Source organism: Grammomys surdaster, unplaced genomic scaffold (genome assembly GCF_004785775.1).
Source record: "Grammomys surdaster isolate TR1022 unplaced genomic scaffold, NIH_TR_1.0 358, whole genome shotgun sequence".
In the NCBI taxonomy this organism is placed as follows: Eukaryota; Metazoa; Chordata; class Mammalia; order Rodentia; family Muridae; genus Grammomys; species Grammomys surdaster.
In genome coordinates, this window is record NW_021604777.1 from 941,528 (window position 1) to 960,296 (window position 18,769).

At 43.9% G+C, this 18,769-nt stretch overlaps 2 protein-coding genes across 3 annotated transcripts in view; one reads left to right on the top strand and one right to left on the bottom strand.

Moving 5' to 3' along the window:
* Nucleotides 1-18,769, bottom strand: part of Pi4ka (phosphatidylinositol 4-kinase alpha) — a 120,946-nt gene that overhangs the window by 41,536 nt on the left and 60,641 nt on the right. The window contains exons 20-22 of the mRNA XM_028779630.1: nucleotides 2,713-2,821; nucleotides 2,100-2,236; nucleotides 1,819-1,952 (exon numbers count right to left, since the gene is read on the bottom strand). Of these exons, the coding sequence (XP_028635463.1) occupies nucleotides 1,819-1,952; nucleotides 2,100-2,236; nucleotides 2,713-2,821 (380 nt within the window). The remainder of the gene's footprint in view (nucleotides 1-1,818; nucleotides 1,953-2,099; nucleotides 2,237-2,712; nucleotides 2,822-18,769) is intronic.
* The window catches only part of Serpind1 (serpin family D member 1), a 12,977-nt gene continuing 3,927 nt past the window's right edge, over nucleotides 9,720-18,769 (top strand). Inside the window, exons 1-3 of one of the 2 annotated variants that reach the window (XM_028779632.1) lie at nucleotides 9,720-9,801; nucleotides 13,590-14,570; nucleotides 18,340-18,613. In XM_028779632.1, coding sequence (XP_028635465.1) covers nucleotides 13,742-14,570; nucleotides 18,340-18,613 — 1,103 coding nt within the window. In that variant the 5' untranslated portion in view covers nucleotides 9,720-9,801; nucleotides 13,590-13,741. The remainder of the gene's footprint in view (nucleotides 9,802-13,589; nucleotides 14,571-18,339; nucleotides 18,614-18,769) is intronic. The other variant, XM_028779631.1, reaches the window with a different exon arrangement.

An 18,769-nucleotide genomic window follows, 5' to 3' on the forward strand; every position in this document is an offset into this window, starting at 1 on the left:
TTTTTTTTTTTTTTAACTTTTCTGAGACAGGGTTTCTCTATGTGTCCATGGCTGTCCTGGAATTCATTGTGTAGACTAGGCAGGCCTAGAACTCACAGAGATCCACCTGCCTCTGCCTCCTGAGTGCTGGGATTAAAGTCATATGCTACTACGTCCATGCTGAGACCTGCATTCAGGATTTCTTTACCTTTAGGCTATTCTGTGCCATCCTTGGGGTTCTTTCTGTTTGTGTGTATCTGTGTGCTGTGTGAGCGGGTGCCTGCTGAGGCTGCAGTGAGAGGACTGTAAACGCCGTATGCAGGACCTCAGAGTCACTGTGCACCTGTCCAGCTCCTCCTTCATTTCTGTGAGTCACAGTCTCACATAGCTCAGGCTGGTCTCAAACTCATAACAACTCCTCTGCTTTGGCTTCACCAGTACTGATACTTTTCTTTTTACCTTTATGATAATAAATACCTATCTAAGCCAGCCAGATGACTCAGACGGTAAAGGTACCTGCCTCCATGCCTAACAACCTGAGTTTGGTGACTAGGACCCAATGGTAGAAGGAGAGGATTGATCTTGCAGATGACCTTAGAACCCCTACATGTCTGGCATCCATGTGCTATAGTCAGTCATATACATGTATAAGATCGAAAGAATGTAAGAAGACAAAAACAAAATGCCTATAGCCTTTAGGGAAAGGGGAGAAAAAGGAAATAGACTCATGTGCGCGAGCCATAGCTACATTGAAGAGTCGTTCAGGTTCTAGTAGCTGCACTTAAGAGAGCAGGACTTTTAATATGGATTAATCAGCCCACACAAGCCTTCAGGAGGTAGCTGAGCTTCTGTGAAGCAAAGCCAGGGTCTTAAAGTAAATGGGTCTGTGCAGGATCAGATGCTTTTAACTTCTCACACCATGATTTCAAATTTTTCCTAATAACCAGAAACTGGAGATCAAAGTCTCATCCTTGAATCAGAGCTCAGGGGTTGTTCCATGCTGGCATAGGGCTCTAGGGGATCTGCAGGAGTCCATAGCTATAACACCCTAGCACCACACTCGAAGGGTGGGAGACAGCTCTAGTCAGGCACACCGCACTGCGCCAACCACGGTCATCTTGCTTTGTTTTCCATTTAGCTTCTTTCTTTCTTTTCTTTCTTTCTTTCTTTTTTTTTTTTTTTTTTTTAAAGATTTATTTATTTATTATATATGAATACACTGTAGCTGTTTTCAGACACACCAGAAGAGGGCATCAGATCTCATTACAGATGGTTGTTAGCCACCATGTGGTTGCTGGGATTTGAACTCAGGACCTCTGGAAGTGCAGTCAGTGCTCTTAACCACTGAGCCATCTCTCCAGCCCTCTTTTCTTTCTTTAACTGCAGCCTGGGATAGAACCCTGCAAGAGAGACAAGTGCTCTACCGCCGGGCGACACCCTTAGCTCTCTGGCTGCGACACCCTTAGCTCTCTGGCTGCTTTTTCTTTGAGGGAAAAAAAGAGGAAGGGCTACATTAACATACTATCATAGTTGGCAATGAGAGATCGTTTTCTTTAACCATCCTATTTCATTTTATCTTTTTTAGATTTATTTGTCTGTTTGTATGTGTGTGTGTGCACATGCGCGTGCACACGTACGTGGGTATGTAGTTCTGGCTGTCTACTTGCCTCTGTCTACCAAGTGCTGGGATTAAAGGACCCCTTCCTCTCCCTCCAACAGTTGCTTGCTTTCTAAATAGTTGTAGGTCTTGGGAGGAGTTGAAAAAGTCCCACATCTATCAAGACACAAAAGTTAAGAATTTGCTTCAATGCGTGCGGACGTGAAGGCGCACGCACGTACCTCATATATTCCAGCCGATACACAGACAGGAGGTAGGTAGACATGGCGAAGTCCAGCTTGTTGATGAGGGCAGACACGTCAGGAGGAGGGTCTAGCAAGTTAATGATAGTGCTTCGGAGCTCACTCAGCTCAGCCTGCAGGGAAAGAAACACTCAGAGCTCCATGATGCTGCCTTCTCAGAAGGAAGGAAGACGAGTGCTTAGCAACATCCAAGGACATGAAAAGGATCTGTCCTAGTGTTTTTCTGGCTAGATTAACAAGAGTGAGAAGAGAAGCCGTACAGGGGTAACTGTATCATTTTTCATAGCTGAGTTGTACTGGAGGACGGATCGAAGAGGTTCTCTGCTGGGAAAGGTGAGCAGAGGAGACTTGGTAGCTATCTCACAGACTCCCTCGTACCACTCTTCTGGCCAGAGTCCTGAAAGAGAGAGGGGCAGTGAGATAAGGGCTGGGTGTACAGATCAGTAGGTCACATGACCAATATGAGTGAGGTCATTTTCCCAGCACAGGGCAGATGGGATGAGACAGAGGAGAGAGGGAGGGGGAGAAGATAGAGAGAGAAGAGAGAGAGGGAGGGAAAGAGAGAGAATGAGAATGAATATAAGAGAACATAGAGTACCTCGTTCAAGAAGTCTTACATACTGACTGGCAATTTCTAGAGACCTGGGTCTCCTGAGACAATTGTCCCCACAATGAGACTCAGAAACAAATCTGCTGTCTAGTTTTGTACAGGATGTAGCATCCCCATTGGGAGATGTAATGTTTCTAAGTACCTGTAGGAACAAGCAGCTACATTTGGGCTCAGAACAAATGTACCCAGACTCTGGGTTGTTGAGTCTGACCTTAGCTGTTTCTTGCACACTCAGCATTTCCTGGGGAAACACCACTCCCTACCTGAGCCTTCCACAGCGAATCCCATTAGCACAGAGTACAGCCAGAAATCCCGGAAAAGCTTTTGGAGCCTAGGTTTAGCTTCTTTGATGGGTGGTAATCGTCGGGTGAGCTGATGTGGGAAGGGAGAAAGGTTATTTGCTAGTAAAACTCCATTCATTATACTAAGTGTAAAATCAAGCACAGATTCTCCGAGGGCCCCATCCCAGACTTGGTCAGTCAGAATGGGTGCAAATCAGCACAAGGAGCTTTGGCCAGCACTTCTCAATCTTTCTGCTCACAATCAGCCTCATTCTCTCACTGGCCATATGGAATGCTTAACGTGAACCAGGCATTGTGGTTGGAGTTCACTCAAAGGGAGGAAAACACTTACAATGGGGGCAGAATTCCTGGAAATGCTGTTGTGCATCTACATGAAGCTTAGCCAGGTAGAGAACAGAGGACAGCACTGGTTGCTGTTAAGAAACCTCAAGTCACAAGACTGGGACTCAGAGGGCCTTCAGAGATGGTACCACAGACCAGGCTGGCCTCAAAGTCAGAGATCTGACTGTTCTACTGCTTCCTGGGTGCTGAAATTAAAGGTGTGCGCCACAAGCTCCACCCCCAGCAAACTGAGCAGTATCATGGACAGAGTGAAGAAACACCTTTCAAATCTTTTTCAGCACATGACTTTTTAAAACAGTAATCTTGGGCAGATTCTTAACATGTAATAAAAGCAAACTAGTTTGAGTGCAGGAATGAGAGGTCAAATTCCCAAAACTCTTGCTCAAGAGAGCAGCCTGCCTGCTGAAAGGCACACAGATGCATGGCAGTTATATAAATGGTCCTCATAGAATCCCTGAGGACACAGCTCCCATACAGTCTTGAGACTCTGTTCTGTACACCTGTAGTGTGGGGCTTTGCTACCCAAACACTAGTGGCGTATGTGCACCAGGTCTTAAGTCAGTAGTACAGAGTGGGGAGAGGTCATACCGAATGCCAGGTCATGTTCATTTGCAAATTGGTGCAACATTTATCAGGGAGGACTATGGCAGTACGACTCAACTGAGTGTGACCATCACAGGGTCCACTTAGATCCAACACAACTGAAACTCCAGGTCAACGTAAGCTGACAAAAAATTATGATCTGGGGGGCTGGGAGTGGGGTGGGTAGGTTGGGGTACATCGACAGAAAAGCAGGATGAGGGGTGAGGGGATGGGGGTTCCTGGGTGGGTGGGGGATGGGGTAAGGCGATAACATATGAAATGTAAATAAAACATCCAATAAAAAAAATTTATGATCAATCAGGGCTTCAGGACAGACTTGGGAGCTCAACTGCGACCCCTGCCCCAGCCAGAATGTTGTAAGTATTTAAGCTTGAAAACCACAGATATTTGTACCAAGTTATAGTTACATTTTTTTCCCACCAATCAGGATTTAGGAGAGGGGATTTCCTTAGGAACATATCTTTTTGGTACACGTATCCTGTTATCATTGGCCGGTTTACTCAACTGTGGCAGGGTGACTTGCTTAGCATTCATTCCTCAACTTGTCAACCAGGATGCCAGTTATCCATGTACATGTCCCCTTTTGCCAAGCAGGGTACCAGTGACCCAGGGAGGTCCTGGAAACTTAAACTTCCTTTGACCCCTATTCAAAATGTAAGTTTTACTCAAAATGGCTTTGGTTTGGTTCCTTCTTACATGATGAAGCACACCTGTAATTCCAGCACTTAGTGGGTGGAGGTGGGAGGGTCAGGAATTCAAAGTCATCCTTGGCTTCACACAGCTACATGAGCTATGTCTTTTTTTTTTTTTTCTTTTTTTTGAGACAGGGTTTCTCTGAGTAGTCCTGGCTGTCCTGGAACTCACTCTGTAGACCAGGCTAGCCTCGAACTCTCGAACTCAGAAATCCGCCTGCCTCTGCCTCTCAAGTGCTGGGATTAAAGGCGTGTGCCACCACCGCCCAGCCATAAGCTCTGTCTTGAAAAAAAATCATATTTTCTTTGATCATTTATTACTGTGATCATGTTAGTAGGTAGTTGTAAAATTAATTGTAAAGTAAAATATGCAAAACATACAAATGTAGATTTTAATATATATGTAAATGCATGAGCACAGAACAAAGATGGGGGGAACCCTCAGGTGCCTAATAGCAATTATTTCTCATTAGCTGAGTGGTCAAGGACTTCTGTTCTCTTCTTTGAGACTGTATTTCCTGGAATTCTGTCAGAAGCATCTCTTTGTACAAGTACAGGGAGGGCACATGTACTGGTCTGGAGCTAAGTGGCCCAGGAGAGAGCTCTGGCCTCTCCTTTAGAACTGCCTGCCAGGGGCAGAGAGCCCAGTGTTCCATAAGATACTAGCCACCAAGGACAAATGGCAAAGTGCTTGCAGTTTGGCCAGTGGCCAAGGATGGCGAGCTTGAGTATCTGTGTGACTAAGGATGGTGAGGGGTGAGCCTAAGATGAGGTTCTAAGAGGATGGTGAGGGGTGAGCCTAAGATGAGGTTCTAAGAGGATGGTGGAGGCCCAGATAGGGTTCCAGATAGCAGACTTCAAGGTGAATGCTGCTAAGAGGGTCTGGTGGTAGGTGGATCTCTGTGAGTTCAAGGCCAGCCTTGTCTATACAGTGAGCTCTGAACCAGCCAGGACATAGTGACACCTTGTCTCAAAAGACACAAATAAAGAAACAATAAAAGAAACAAATAAACAAACAAAACAAACTTTCAAGTGGCAGAGAACCCCAACACTGTTTTGACAGGTGAAGAGAATGTTACTAAACTTCCTGTGGTTTGAGACCCTTCTCTTCACCCTGGGAATTCCTTGGCTCCCTCCGAAGGACTGGGGTAGAATAAGCCATAGGCTCTGCCTGTTCTCTGACTCCTCCTGATCCATCAGTTGTTACTGCAGCTAATACTGCTCTAGTACTTAGAAAGGGTAGATGGGGTGGCTTCAGGAAAGGAAGAAGCAGGCAGTTCTCTGATACATCCTAAGAACAGAGAAGGCAGCCATGGCAGCTTAGTGCAGGGTAATACTCTCATGCTTTAATGAGATGGAAGGAGCTAGACATCATAGAGAAGGGCCCGTCAGGACAGGCAGGAGCTTCTAGATAACAGACCTGCTTATGCTTCAAAGAAACCAGAGTCCTAGGCTAAGTGGGAGTGACCAAGCCAGGAGTCGGGAGTCCTGACAGACAAATGCAAAGGATGGATGGATCACTTCCGGGTGCTTCTACTGTCTCTGTTTCTCATCTCTGTCTCCACAGGAGTGCTGACATTACAGATGTGTGATCCAATTCCAGAGACTGAACTTGGAGCCTCAGACTTGAGGAGATAGTGACTACTCACTAAGATACTCCCTCTTCCCACTTTCTAAACAAAAGCTTAGGGACAGGGAAGATAGCTCTGCATTTAAGAGCAATGGCTGCTCTCTTCCAAAGGAGCTGGGTTTGATTTCCAGCACCATATGGCAGCTAGCATTTATCAGTAACTCCAGTTCTGGGGAGAATCTGATGTCCTCTTTTGGCCTCCATGAGCATTGCATGTATATAATACACACACACACACACACACACACACACACACACACACACACACACAGCAAAACATCCATACACATATACAAATTTTTTTTTGAGACAGGGTCTCACTAAGTAGAATAGGCTGGCCTTGAGCTCAAGAGGACTTCAGGCCATTGCCTCTTGAGTGCTGGAGTTATTAAGCACTACATCTGGCTCTAAGGGCCATTTTTGAAGAAATGGAGAAATCTGACTGATCAGATGTTTGCTGTATAGAGACTGTGGTCTCCCAGGGGTTGACCACAGATGCCTCCACTAGGAAACACAAGTCCAGTGCACAGGGTTGGTTATTGCCATATCTTCTCACCTGGACATACACAATTAATTAAACAGACACAGCAAAACAGTAATTTTTGTGTTAAGTGGTTTGCAATGGATAGTTCTTAATTCAATTCTGTAGGTACTCTGTAACCTCAAAATAAGCTGTGATACATCTATACAGCAACAACAGCCCCAACAAGAGCAGAGAAGCAGACCCTGAGTTTATCTGAGACACCATTCTGTTTATACTGAGGTCAGAACATAAATAACCCATTACCTCTAAGTGGGGAACAGATTTAAATGTCAAGCTGCAAGAAGTGTTGAAATCTAGGTTTTGGTTTTTAAATTTTTTTTCCTTTCTTTTCAGTAACTGGTTATAGGGCCAGAAACTAGAGCTGCAGAAAATACCTCTGATCTCTGGTTTAGATGAATAAGGCTGGGACTGTGGGACTGTAGCTCAGCTGGGCTGGCACTTGTTTATCACCTGCGAGGCCCTGGGGTCAGAGGTCAACCCCTCGCACTGCACTGGGAGTAGTGTTCCATGCCTGTAATCCTAGTGTTTAGTGGAAGCAGAAGGATCTTTGGCTATATTGTGTCACATGAGATCCTGTGTGTGTGTAGGGGGAGCCAATTAGGACTCTTGCCAAGCATGTACAAAACCTCTAGCCCTGCACAAAAAGAAGAAAACAACAGCAAAAATGCTTAATTAAAAAAAAAAAAACCATTCTAACAAAGAACTCCATTAAATACTTTTGAATGGGACGGGTGTCCTTTTCTGCGACTCCCCACCCTCAGTAAGGGCAGTGTTTGGTGAGGTGGGGTGGTCTTGTTGAAGGAGGGATGATACTACAGGCAGGCTTTGAAAATTTAAAAGACTCACCATTTTGAGTTTGGTCTGTTTTCTGTTTGTAGTTCAAGATGTGAACTCTCAACAACTCCAGCCCTGGCTGTCGCTTCCTGCCATGAGTAGATCTTATACCTCCTGTACTGTAAATTCAGACAAATTCTTCTTTCTATTGTCTTGGCCATGGTGTTTATCACAGCAATAGAAAGTAGTACAAAATGAAGCTGTGCCTGCTGCCTCCTCCCTAGTTTTCTCTGTGAACATGTACACACAGGCTCCGTGACTGAGAATGGGCATCATTTCTGGGCATTTACTGTGCACTAGTCACTATTCTGAGTTCATTTTTACAGCTCCCTTACATAGCAGGTATATTTTAAAAATTATTTTTTAAACTCTCGTTTTAAAATTATGTGCATATGTAAGCATCTCGGCTTTGAGTGCAGGTGCCTTTGAAGGCCAGAGGCAGCACAGCCCCAAAAGTTGGAATTTCTTTTTTTTTCTTTCTTTTTTTCTTCGAGGCAGGGTTTCTCTGTGTAGCCCTGGCTGTCCTGGAACTCACTCTGTAGACCAGGCTAGCTTCGAACTCAGAAACCCGCCTGCCTCTGCCTCCCAAGTGCTGGGATTAAAGGCGTGCGCCACCACTGCCCAAAGTTGGAATTTCAAGCAGTCATGAATCACTTGCTATGGGTTCTGGAAACTGAGCCTGGGTACTCTGCCAAAGCAGTAGTCTGAGTCATTTGTGGTGTTTGAATGAGAGTGGCCCCTATAGGCTCATATGTTTGAAAACTTGGTCCCTAGTTGTGAAACTGTTTGGGAAGGATTAGGAGGTGTGGGGTGGGGTTTGACGTTTCAAAAGGCTGGCCCACTCCCAGTGTGCCCTTGCCTCCTGCTTGCAGTCCATGTGAGCTCTTGAAGTTCCTGTGGTCATTCCTTCAGTCTGCTGTCACAGACTCTAACCCTCTGGAACATAAGCCCTATTAACCCTTTCTTCTGTAACATGCCACAGCAAAAGTACCTAACATACTATATCCAGCACCATATTACTTTTTCTTTATAGGAGAGAATGCTAACTATAGTTTCAGTCAAGGTGCTCAATATGGTTTCTTAAGACAGGAAAGTGGCTGGGCTGTGGTGGCGCACGCCTTTAATCCCAGCACTTGGGAGGCAGGCGGATTTCTGAGTTCGAGGCCAGCCTGGTCTACAGAATGAGTTCCAGGACAGCCAGGGCTATACAGAGAAACCCTGTCTCGAAAAACAAAAACAAAAAACAAAAAACAAACAAAAAAAGACAGGAAAGTGACATCCAAATACCACTCTTCATGGAAGATGCACCAAAGAGAAACAGCATTCAAGTACCAAGGGATTCTCACATGGGCTCAGAGTCAGCCAGGGCTGAAGCTGTAAAGCAGTCCCTAGTAGACTGGAAAGTCTCTCTGAGCAACTTGATGCTGCTTCTGGTAGAGACATATATGGAGTTAACACACACACACACACACACACACACACACACACACTCTCTCTCACTCATATACACACACATGCACACACAAACACTGTCTCATACAAGCACGAACACACATGCACACACATATATGCACTCTCACACACACAAACAACTCTCTTACACATTCTCTCTCTCTCTCTCTCTCTCTCTCACACACACACACACACACACACACACACACAATTTAGTACAATATAATCCAAAGATATACTAATTTGGTAATTATATGCTGAGGAATGACAGTAGAAATACATTTTAAAAGTTTTTGAGGGCAAGACATAGTGGTACATGCCTTCAATTTCAATACTCAGGATGCAGAGACAAGCAGATCTCTGTGAGTTCAAAGCTAGTATGGTCTACATAGTGACAGCCAGGACAGCCAGGGCTACACAGAGAAACCCGTCTTGAAAACAAACAAACAAACAAACAAACAAACAACTCAAAAGTCTATACCAATTTATGCATTTCCTAAGGCACCAGCCTTGACTTTCCCCTTCACTTTTCAGTGAGGAATTAGCTTTCTGTGAGGTTACGGTGACTCTAGCTAGAGAGTGCCAGCCAGCCTCCTCACAGAGGGAGACCCAGCAGGAGGAAAGACATGGCTCCTAGAACACTGAACAGTGCCTCAATTATGCTTAACTTCAGCAAGCTATCCTGAACAAGATGGTGCAGACATACTGATACAAACAGTAACATTCAAAACCTCAGCCACACAGAAGAACTGGAGTTTGGAAGTAGCTTGTCCACAAGAAGTGATCAAAGAGAGTCGAAAGGGTTCTGCTGACAAAGTTACTCGAGTGGTGTTTGATTTAGGACATATTTGCTTTGGAAAACACACAACAGCCCAGCACCAAAGTTCAACTGAAACCTGCTGGTGACCTTCTCTGGTTTCATCTCTGCCACGCTACTGCTCAGAGGCACAGAGGTAAGTTTGGTTTCTAACATTTTTTTGTCAATTATAAATTTTTATTTTTAATGTTTAGAGCTAAACTATTTTTTTATTGTACACATTGAGAAAAAGAATATATTATTATTGGCACAACTGACAAAACTAGAATTCTAATTTTAAGAGACAAGATACTTAACTGGAAACTGAACATGGTGGCACAAGGCTGAAATTCCAGCACTTGTAGCCCCTGGGTATCTATCACCCCACGGCTTAAAACCATTTTCTTTTCAAGTTAGATAATTGTCCAGTGATTATGTATGAGAATACTCTTGCTCTTAGGAAGTTTCCCACTAAGCATTACTATTAAAGGTTAGAGGAATGTAAGAGAGCTAATCTCAAAAGGCTCAGAAAACATGTGCATATGTTGATACATATGTATGTATACACACACACACACATCACACACACACGCACTCTAATGCATGTACACGGCAGTAGAGAGGATACAGCGGCTGCTCTGCTACTCTATACTTTCAATTCTTCTGTAAGTTTGAAGTTATTTTACATACAAAGGTGTCCATGTTCTTCTCTTCCTGTTTGTTCTGTCTGGATCTGGAGAGATCACAGCAGGAGATGGTGTTCTCTATGACACATGTACTAAAAGGTCAACTCTAATCCATGCAACTCTCAAGAACATGCTCTGTGACGAGGCTCCTTGAGCCCACATTAACTCAAATTGGCCTTTCTTTTGTTCTTTAACATTATTGTTACTAATTACTGTTTTAGCCAAGGATACTTTTAATTGTAATCATAAAAAGACTTCTATTAAGTTGCTTCTGTTCTTCCTTTCTCTTTTCATAAAGATATATTTTCTTTTTATTTGTGCATATGCACTTGTCTGTTCAAGTGTACACCACATGTATGCAGATTGCCAGAAGGGTATCAAAACTCCTCGGAGCTGGAGTTACAAATGGCTGAGCAACCCACCTGGAGGGCTGGGACCTGAACTCTTGTTCCTCTGAAAAGCAGGAAGTGCGAACTGCTGAGCCATCTCTCTAGCCCATTTAATGTCAATGATACCCATGCCTGATTCTGTATTGAAACTAATTCTATTTGCAGCTACATACATTAGATACTGTTTCTAGAAACTGTTCTACATGTGTAGATTATGTAGCCACCAGTCTCAGCAAAATGCTGGGGAGTTTCAGGCATATTCACAGTCAAAAAGCATGTGACTCTTTTTCCAAAATAAGCATTTCAGAAGTCTCCCAGCCAGCTGCGGATGTAGCTCAGCTTGGAGAGCACTCTGCTCGCACTGACAGCCCTGTCTTATCCCAGCACGGTACAGAATAGGTGTGGTGATACAGGACTACAACTAAGGAGGTACAGGCAAGAGGGTCAGAAACTTAAGGTCAGCCATTGTACACAAGGTTCTCAGCTAGCCTGAGATGCACAGTGTCTTTTTAGGTCCCCCAGTTAGGATTAAAACCATGCTCAGGCCAGGAGGTAGGGGTACACACCTTGAATCTCAGCACTTTGGAGGTAGAGGAAGGCTGATCTCTACAAATTCGAGACCAGCCAGTTCCAGGACAGCTAAGGCTGTCTAGAAACCTTGTCTCAAAAATCAAATCAAAACAAAACAAAACAAAAAATAAACAAAAAACCAAAAGCTGGGACTGCTAACTCTAACCACATTATAGGGGATAGGCCCTAAGGACAAAGACTGGCAACAGCTGTTCCCCAAGTGTGAACAGTTTTGAGTGTCCTGGCACTTTAAGGCAAGGCAGAGCTCATGAGACCAGGGCCCAGGGACTTAACCAACCTGGTTCAAATCTAGTCATTACCTACCGTCCGTCAACCCTTACATCTTGGTGCCAGGGGTTGAACCCTCGTCCCATGCAATCTGGGTGAGAGTAGTCAATACTTATCTATATTCCTGGCTCAAACCACTGCCATCTCTTAGTAGCTACAAAGGAAAGCTACATCTCATGAGAGGTTAAAGTAGCAGTAGAATTTCAAATAGATAATCTGCAAAGCTAGTTCCTAACTGACTTCAGACCTAAAAAGTCTGAACACTCTAATATAGAGTGGCAACAGATATTCTAAATCAAGAAATGGTCACAGGCACAAAGTAAGACTTTTTTTTCCCTAGAAGATATACCTAGCTGCTAAGACAGGGAAACAACAAGAGGAGTCATCTGCCTCTTTAATAACTGAGAGACTGGAAGAGCAGATCAAAGCCACTGGGCAGAAAAACTGGATATGATAAGTCATCAAGGTCTCCTCAGAAACAAGGCAAAGTATGAACAGACAGAGACAAGAACCGGGTTTACATAAAATACCCGCTTGTCTACAGACCTCTGCAAAGGGTGAGCCTCCGACACCGCCCTCCCGCAGACCCTGTCTGCACAGTGAGATCGGGAGCAGGAAGTAGAAAAGATTTTCTTTCTCCTGACAGCAAAGTTCTCCCTACAGCAAGTCACATCAACCTAATAGCCCCTTGAGACTGTAGGAGAGACACAGGCTCCCACCCATACTCCTTTCAGTGGGTCCTAAGGGAGTCTTGTCAAGTTCCAAATATTAAACAAATTAACCCAATGACTGTACAGAGTACAGCTATCTTTACGATATGTTTCTAGAAGGTTGGCTCATGTTCATTCATAATACCTCCTTCTCCCACGGGTAAGCAGGAGTTTGGTAGGGCTCACGGGTAGGGCTGAGTCCATCCACTGGGAATTCTCCTCCTGCCTCAGGTACTCACTCTAGCTCGGCTCTTATGAAATCACTTTAACTCTCTGGGCACCTCTCCCTTTCCCTGCCCCCATTGTTTGGAAAGCTCTTGATCCGGGAAAGTTCTCCCTGCTTGTCCCATGAGTCTCCAGTAGGCAGACCTCAGTGCTAGGCCTGTTTTCTGGAAACAGATGATGATGTTGATGAATGAATGAATGAAAAAAGAGACTAAGAATCTCCTAGGTTCCCTCTTTGACACCATTAAAGAAGGCATTCTCAGATCAGTGAACTGGCTTATCAGGTGAAGGTGCTTTTTGTAGAAACCTGAGTTTCATTTCCACAACTCACATAAAGAACAAACTCTACCCAAACATGACTGTGGCATGTATGTTTACATGTGTGCATACACTACACACACACACACACACACACACACACACACACACACAGTCAGACAGACAGACATAAATAATAAAAAAATTTAGGCTGCTGAGATGGCTCAGCAGGTACAGGTTCCTGGGACTCACATGGAAAGAGAGAGTCCTACCAGTTGTCCTATGACTTCCACAAATACAGCATGGCAAACCTGCCCATCCCACAAATAAATAAATACAAAAAGTCTAGGAAACTTTTTTAAAAGAATAAACTTTCATCTAGGGAAGTGATTCTCAACCTGTGTATTGCCCAGATAACCTGTATATCAGATATTTATGATTCATAACAGTAGCAAATTTATAGTTACAAGGTAGCAACAAAATATATATGGGGGAGTATTGGAGTTGTATCCCCCTCCTACCCAGGGTTTCTTTGTTTAGCCCTGGCCGTCCTGGAACTCGCTTTGTAGACCAGGCAGGCCTTGAACTCACAGAGATCCGCCTGCCTCTGCCTCCCGAGTGCTGGGATTAAAGGAATACAACCACTGCCGGACTGCAATGAAACAATCTTATGGTTGGGGTCACCACAAGAAGAGGAACTGTATGAAGGGGTTGCAGCATTAGGAAGGATGAGAACCACTGCTCTAGGGGCTCATAGATCCCAGGAGATGTACGAAACTTACAAAACACTAACACTAACACTATTTATTTTTTTATCAGATAGCTGGTGTGAGCATTGGTGCTGTGAAGGCTTCTTGCTGTGTTGAAACCTCAGAGAACTGGCTGTCTGCACGTTTCAGCAGGGTGGTGCCAGCCAGGCTGCCTGCTACTCACTGTTGTCTGTTTTTTATAGAAGTTTTAGCTTTGCAGAAATGAAACATCCATTCCATACTCTTCTGCTTTCTCTCATCATGTCTATGTGTATTGGGAGCAAGGGCCTTGCAGAGCAGCTAACTAATGAAAATCTGACCACATCCTTCCTATCTGCTAACTTCCACAAAGAAAACACAGTCACCAATGACTGGATTTCAGAGGGGGAGGAGGAGGACGATTACCTGGACCTGGAGAAGCTGCTCAGTGAAGACGACGACTACATTTATATCATTGATGCAGTTTCCCCAACAGACTCAGAATCAAATGCTGGCAACATCCTGCAGCTTTTCCAAGGCAAGAGCCGGATCCAGCGTCTTAATATTCTCAATACAAAGTTTGCCTTCAACCTTTACCGAGTCCTGAAGGACCAGGCTACCACTTCTGATAACCTCTTCATAGCACCTGTTGGCATTTCTACTGCCATGGGGATGATCTCCTTAGGTTTGAGGGGAGAGACCCATGAGGAAGTACACTCAGTTCTACACTTCAGAGACTTTGTCAATGCTAGCAGCAAGTATGAGGTTACCACCATTCACAATCTCTTTCGAAAGCTGACCCATCGCCTATTCAGGAGGAATTTTGGGTACACGCTTCAGTCAGTTAATGATCTTTATATTCAGAAGCAGTTTCCCATAAGGGAGGACTTCAAAGCTGCTATGAGAGAGTTTTACTTTGCTGAGGCCCAGGAGGCTGACTTTGCAGATCCTGCCTTCATATCAAAGGCAAACAACCACATTCTGAAGCTCACCAAGGGCCTTATAAAAGAAGCTCTGGAGAATATAGATTCTGCTACTCAGATGATGATTTTGAACTGCATCTACTTCAAAGGTAAGACACAGCTTTATGACTCTCAAAGGAAACTCACAATACAAAAAGACAACACTAAGAACTGTACTGAGGCAGTAATTTACAAAGAAAAAAGACACTAGGTTGATTCAGGGACAGGGAAAAAAATGATGAGGTGGTAGCTACTAAACCCTATTATTATTTGACACTCACTGGATTTCCATCTGGTAGGTATTACGTGTTAGAGTTATCAGAATCCGTGTTTTACAGACAGATTCACAAAATCATAGAGGTAACATTCCCCAAATGTAAAGACTATAGGGGCAATGTTCATGCTGGGTCTCAGTAAGCTATCCCTAGTGATTTACTAATTAGAAGAGACAATACAAGACCCCCTTTTTAGTATTTGGCCAGTGTGGGTTAGGGTTTCTTCATTTCCCTACCCAATTATCGGTGAGTAAGAATATGGGCAAAAGGCTAAAGAAATAGGTCTGGGCTGGAGAGATGGCTCAGCGGTTAAGAGCACTGACTGCTCTTCCAGAGGTCCTGAGTTCAATTCCCAGCAACCACATGGTGGCTCACAACCATCCGTAAAGAGATTGGATGCCCTATTCTGGTGTGTCCAAAGACAGCAACAGTGTATTCATAAAAAAAAAAAAAATAGGTCTGGAACTGTTCAGTGACAGTAAGTGTTAGAAATACAACTTCTTCCCAGGGTTTGTTTTTTTTTAAAAAAAAACAAAAAAAACAAAAACAAAAAAAAACAAAAAAACAAGAGTTCCTGTATGTAGCCTTGGTTAGTCTAAAGCCTGCTATGTAGAACAGGCTGGCCTGCTAGCAGGAAAGGCATGAGCCACCACAGCCAGCTTTCTCAGGGGACTTTCAAATTAATGGTGAGGTGGGAAATACACCATTAATTCTGTTCCTTTTATTACTATCTTTTCCTTTGAGACAGTCAGTTTTCTCTCTCTTTAATGTGGGTCTCTGTGATGGAATCCAAGCTGGCAGAGTCGGCAGCAGGCATCTTTATCTGCTAATCCATCTCTCTGATCCTAAGTAATTATTTCTTCAGTTACTCTTACCAGCCAGGCATGAGAGCACTGTTAAAGAAAGTACTATCATGCACTCAATATATATGGACATGTGCATTTGTGTACCTATCTATCCACTAAGACCCAATTCAAAACTTTTTTCTTTTTAAATATTTATTTATTTGATAAATGTGAGTACACTGTCACTGTCTTCAGACACACCAGAAGAACACATTGGATCCCATTACAGATGGCTGTGAGCCACCATGTGGTTGTTGGGAATTGAACTCAAGACCTTTGGAAGAACAGTTAGTGTTTAACCACTGAGCCACTTCTCCAACCCTCAAAACTTATTTTTTAAAAAAGGTCTTGCTATATAGCCGCAGGCCAACCCAAAACTCAAGATGCTCCTGATATAGCCTCCTACAGTGCCGGGACTATCCAGGCAAAATCTAGACCTCTGATTGGAATCTGATCAGTAGACTTCCATCTTATTTAAGCCATAGCACAGGGATGGCTCAACATCAGAGCTAACAGCAGACTGCACAGCACATTTGTTGTCACTGAATTCAGGACACCAGCCAGGGAACGGTTGCTGGGAAGCCAACACATCTTGTTTGCCCCACTGTTGTACTGCTCAGAGATGAAAAGGACAGGGACTTGTTTCCTCTTGGCTTCTGCTTGTAGAGGTGAGGCTAGACCTCTCCTGATTTGTCAATATACTATACATAACTCCCAGTTCTGCAAAACTGGCATCCTGCCAGGCTGGACTGCTAAGCAGCACTAGAGAGAGCAAGGCTTCATGGAGCTTGAGTGCTGAGACCTGACCTCCAGACGTCCTTCCAGAGCGAGGCATAGCACTAACATTTCAATGAGGCTAACAGCTAAATCTCTCACAAGCCTGTGACCATAGAAAAACATAGTTGAGCCGGGCGGTGGTGGCGCACGCCTTTAATCCCAGCACTTGGGAGGCAGAGGCAGGTGGATTTCTGAGTTCGAGGCCAGCCTGGTCTACAGAGTGAGTTCCAGGACAGCCAGGACTACACAGAGAAACCCTGTCTCAAAACAAACAAACAAACAAACAAACAAACAAAAAAAAAAAAAAAAAACATAGTTGATATTTATGATGAAAATAGAATTTTCTGGTACATGGCTTTAATCCCAGCACTTGGGAGGCAGAGGCAGGTGGATTTCTGAGTTTGAGGCCAGCCTAGTCTACAGAGTGAGTTCTAAGACAGCCAGAGTTACATGGAGAAATCCTGTCTCAAAAAAACAAAAAACAAAACAAAAAAAAATCCACAAAAAACAAACAAAAAAATCCAACTGGTTCTAAGTACACGCTTTGGAACTGAGCAAAGAAGAGCTGAAGATCTGGCTTCTCTTTCTCACCTTCTCATTTGCATGATGCTGGGAAACTTATTTGACAACTCTTATAGAAAGCATAAGACCTGCTCTGACAGGTGCAGAAAGAACCAAGAGATAGTGGTGATCAGCATTTGGCCAGGTTGTTGCAAGCAGTACAAGCACAATGACTTGACAGAGTGAATATAATATAGTGTAATATGATAGGAAGTATTATGATATTGCTAGTAGCATTTACTTTCATAAGCAATTAGCCTATGCTTGGGAACAGCTTCAGAACAGGCTGGTTAGGGTACCACCAAAGCCTTCAGTCTTAATAGTTTGCTAGTTCCACAGCCTCTACGTTAATTAGTCATACTTGAAATTCTGTTTGTTTGGGTTTTTTTGTTTTGTTTTGTTTTTCGAGACAGGGTTTCTCTGTGTAGTCCTGGCTGTCCTGGAACTCACTCTGTAAACCAGGCTGACCTCAAACTGTCAGAGATCTGCTTGCCTCTGCCCCCAGGGTACTAGATGAAAGGTGTGCGCCAACAAACCTAGCTGAGAAGGATGCATCCCGAAAGTTAGAAAATTATGTAAGTACAGTTTTGGTTTCTAGTTCCCAAATCTCTGCTCTTAATTTAACTCTGTGTTATAATTGCTTTGTTAGAGCCGCTTCACATCACTGCCGGAAGAGCAGTGATTTCCAATGGGTCTGAAGTAGATGTCTGTTGGCACTTGTGACTATTGCAGCTTGATCTGGCATCTAGCTGGGAGGGCCTAGGAATGCTGTTAAAGTCCCTAAAGGCACAGATAGTCCTTATACTATAGCAATGAGTAGGCCAGAGCTGTCTGGTGTCTGACTTCCTCCAAAGATCCTCATTTTTCTCATCTCAGCTGCTCTATATACCAGTCGAAATTTTGAACAAGTTGACTTCACAGTGTCTCTGTCACCTATGGATGAAAATTAAAATTCTCTATTTTATATAGTTTCTAGGAGCTGAAAAATGAGATGATACAAGAAAGGTGCTTATGCCTGACACATGGCTTGTTGGCAACTTTATTAATGAGTATCTTAGAGCGAAGATTTCTTCCTAAATAAGAGCTCTATACTCAGCCAACATGGAAGATCCTGAGGGTACCACTATGTCAGATATGTGTCTGCCAAGTGCTAGAGAATCACAGGGTGAGGGCCTAAAGGGCTACTTACTCTGCAAATAACTAGACTAGACACACAGGCAAATTGGGTACCTCCCAGGGACAAATAAATAGTGTCGGAATCTAATCCATAATACCTTGTAGTCTTTTAAATTTCTCTCATTAAGACTTTGGGGTTGGTCCTACAGAGCCCTCTACGGCAAATGTTCAAGACTATATTCTAAAACTAAGACTATATTCTAAAAGAACTTTCTTCCCCTTGCCTGTTCCTTCTGACTTTACAGGAACTTGGGTGAATAAATTCCCAGTAGAAATGACGCACAACCACAACTTCCGGCTGAATGAGAAAGAAGTAGTCAAAGTCTCCATGATGCAAACTAAAGGGAATTTCCTTGCGGCAAATGACCAGGAGTTAGACTGTGACATTCTCCAGCTGGAGTACATAGGGGGCATCAGTATGCTAATTGTAATTCCACGGAAACTGTCAGGAATGAAGACTCTTGAAGCACAGCTTACACCCCAGGTAGTGGAGAAATGGCAAAAAAGCATGACAAACAGGTACTTCGGGTCATCTGTTCCCTTGCTTTCTAGGGCGGGGGGTATCTAGGAGTTCTAAAGCCATGACCAATCTCTGCTGTTCCTCTCCTCTCCTCTCCTCTCCTCTCCTCTCCTCTCCTCTCCCCTCCCCTCCCCTCCCCTCCCCTCCCCTCCCCT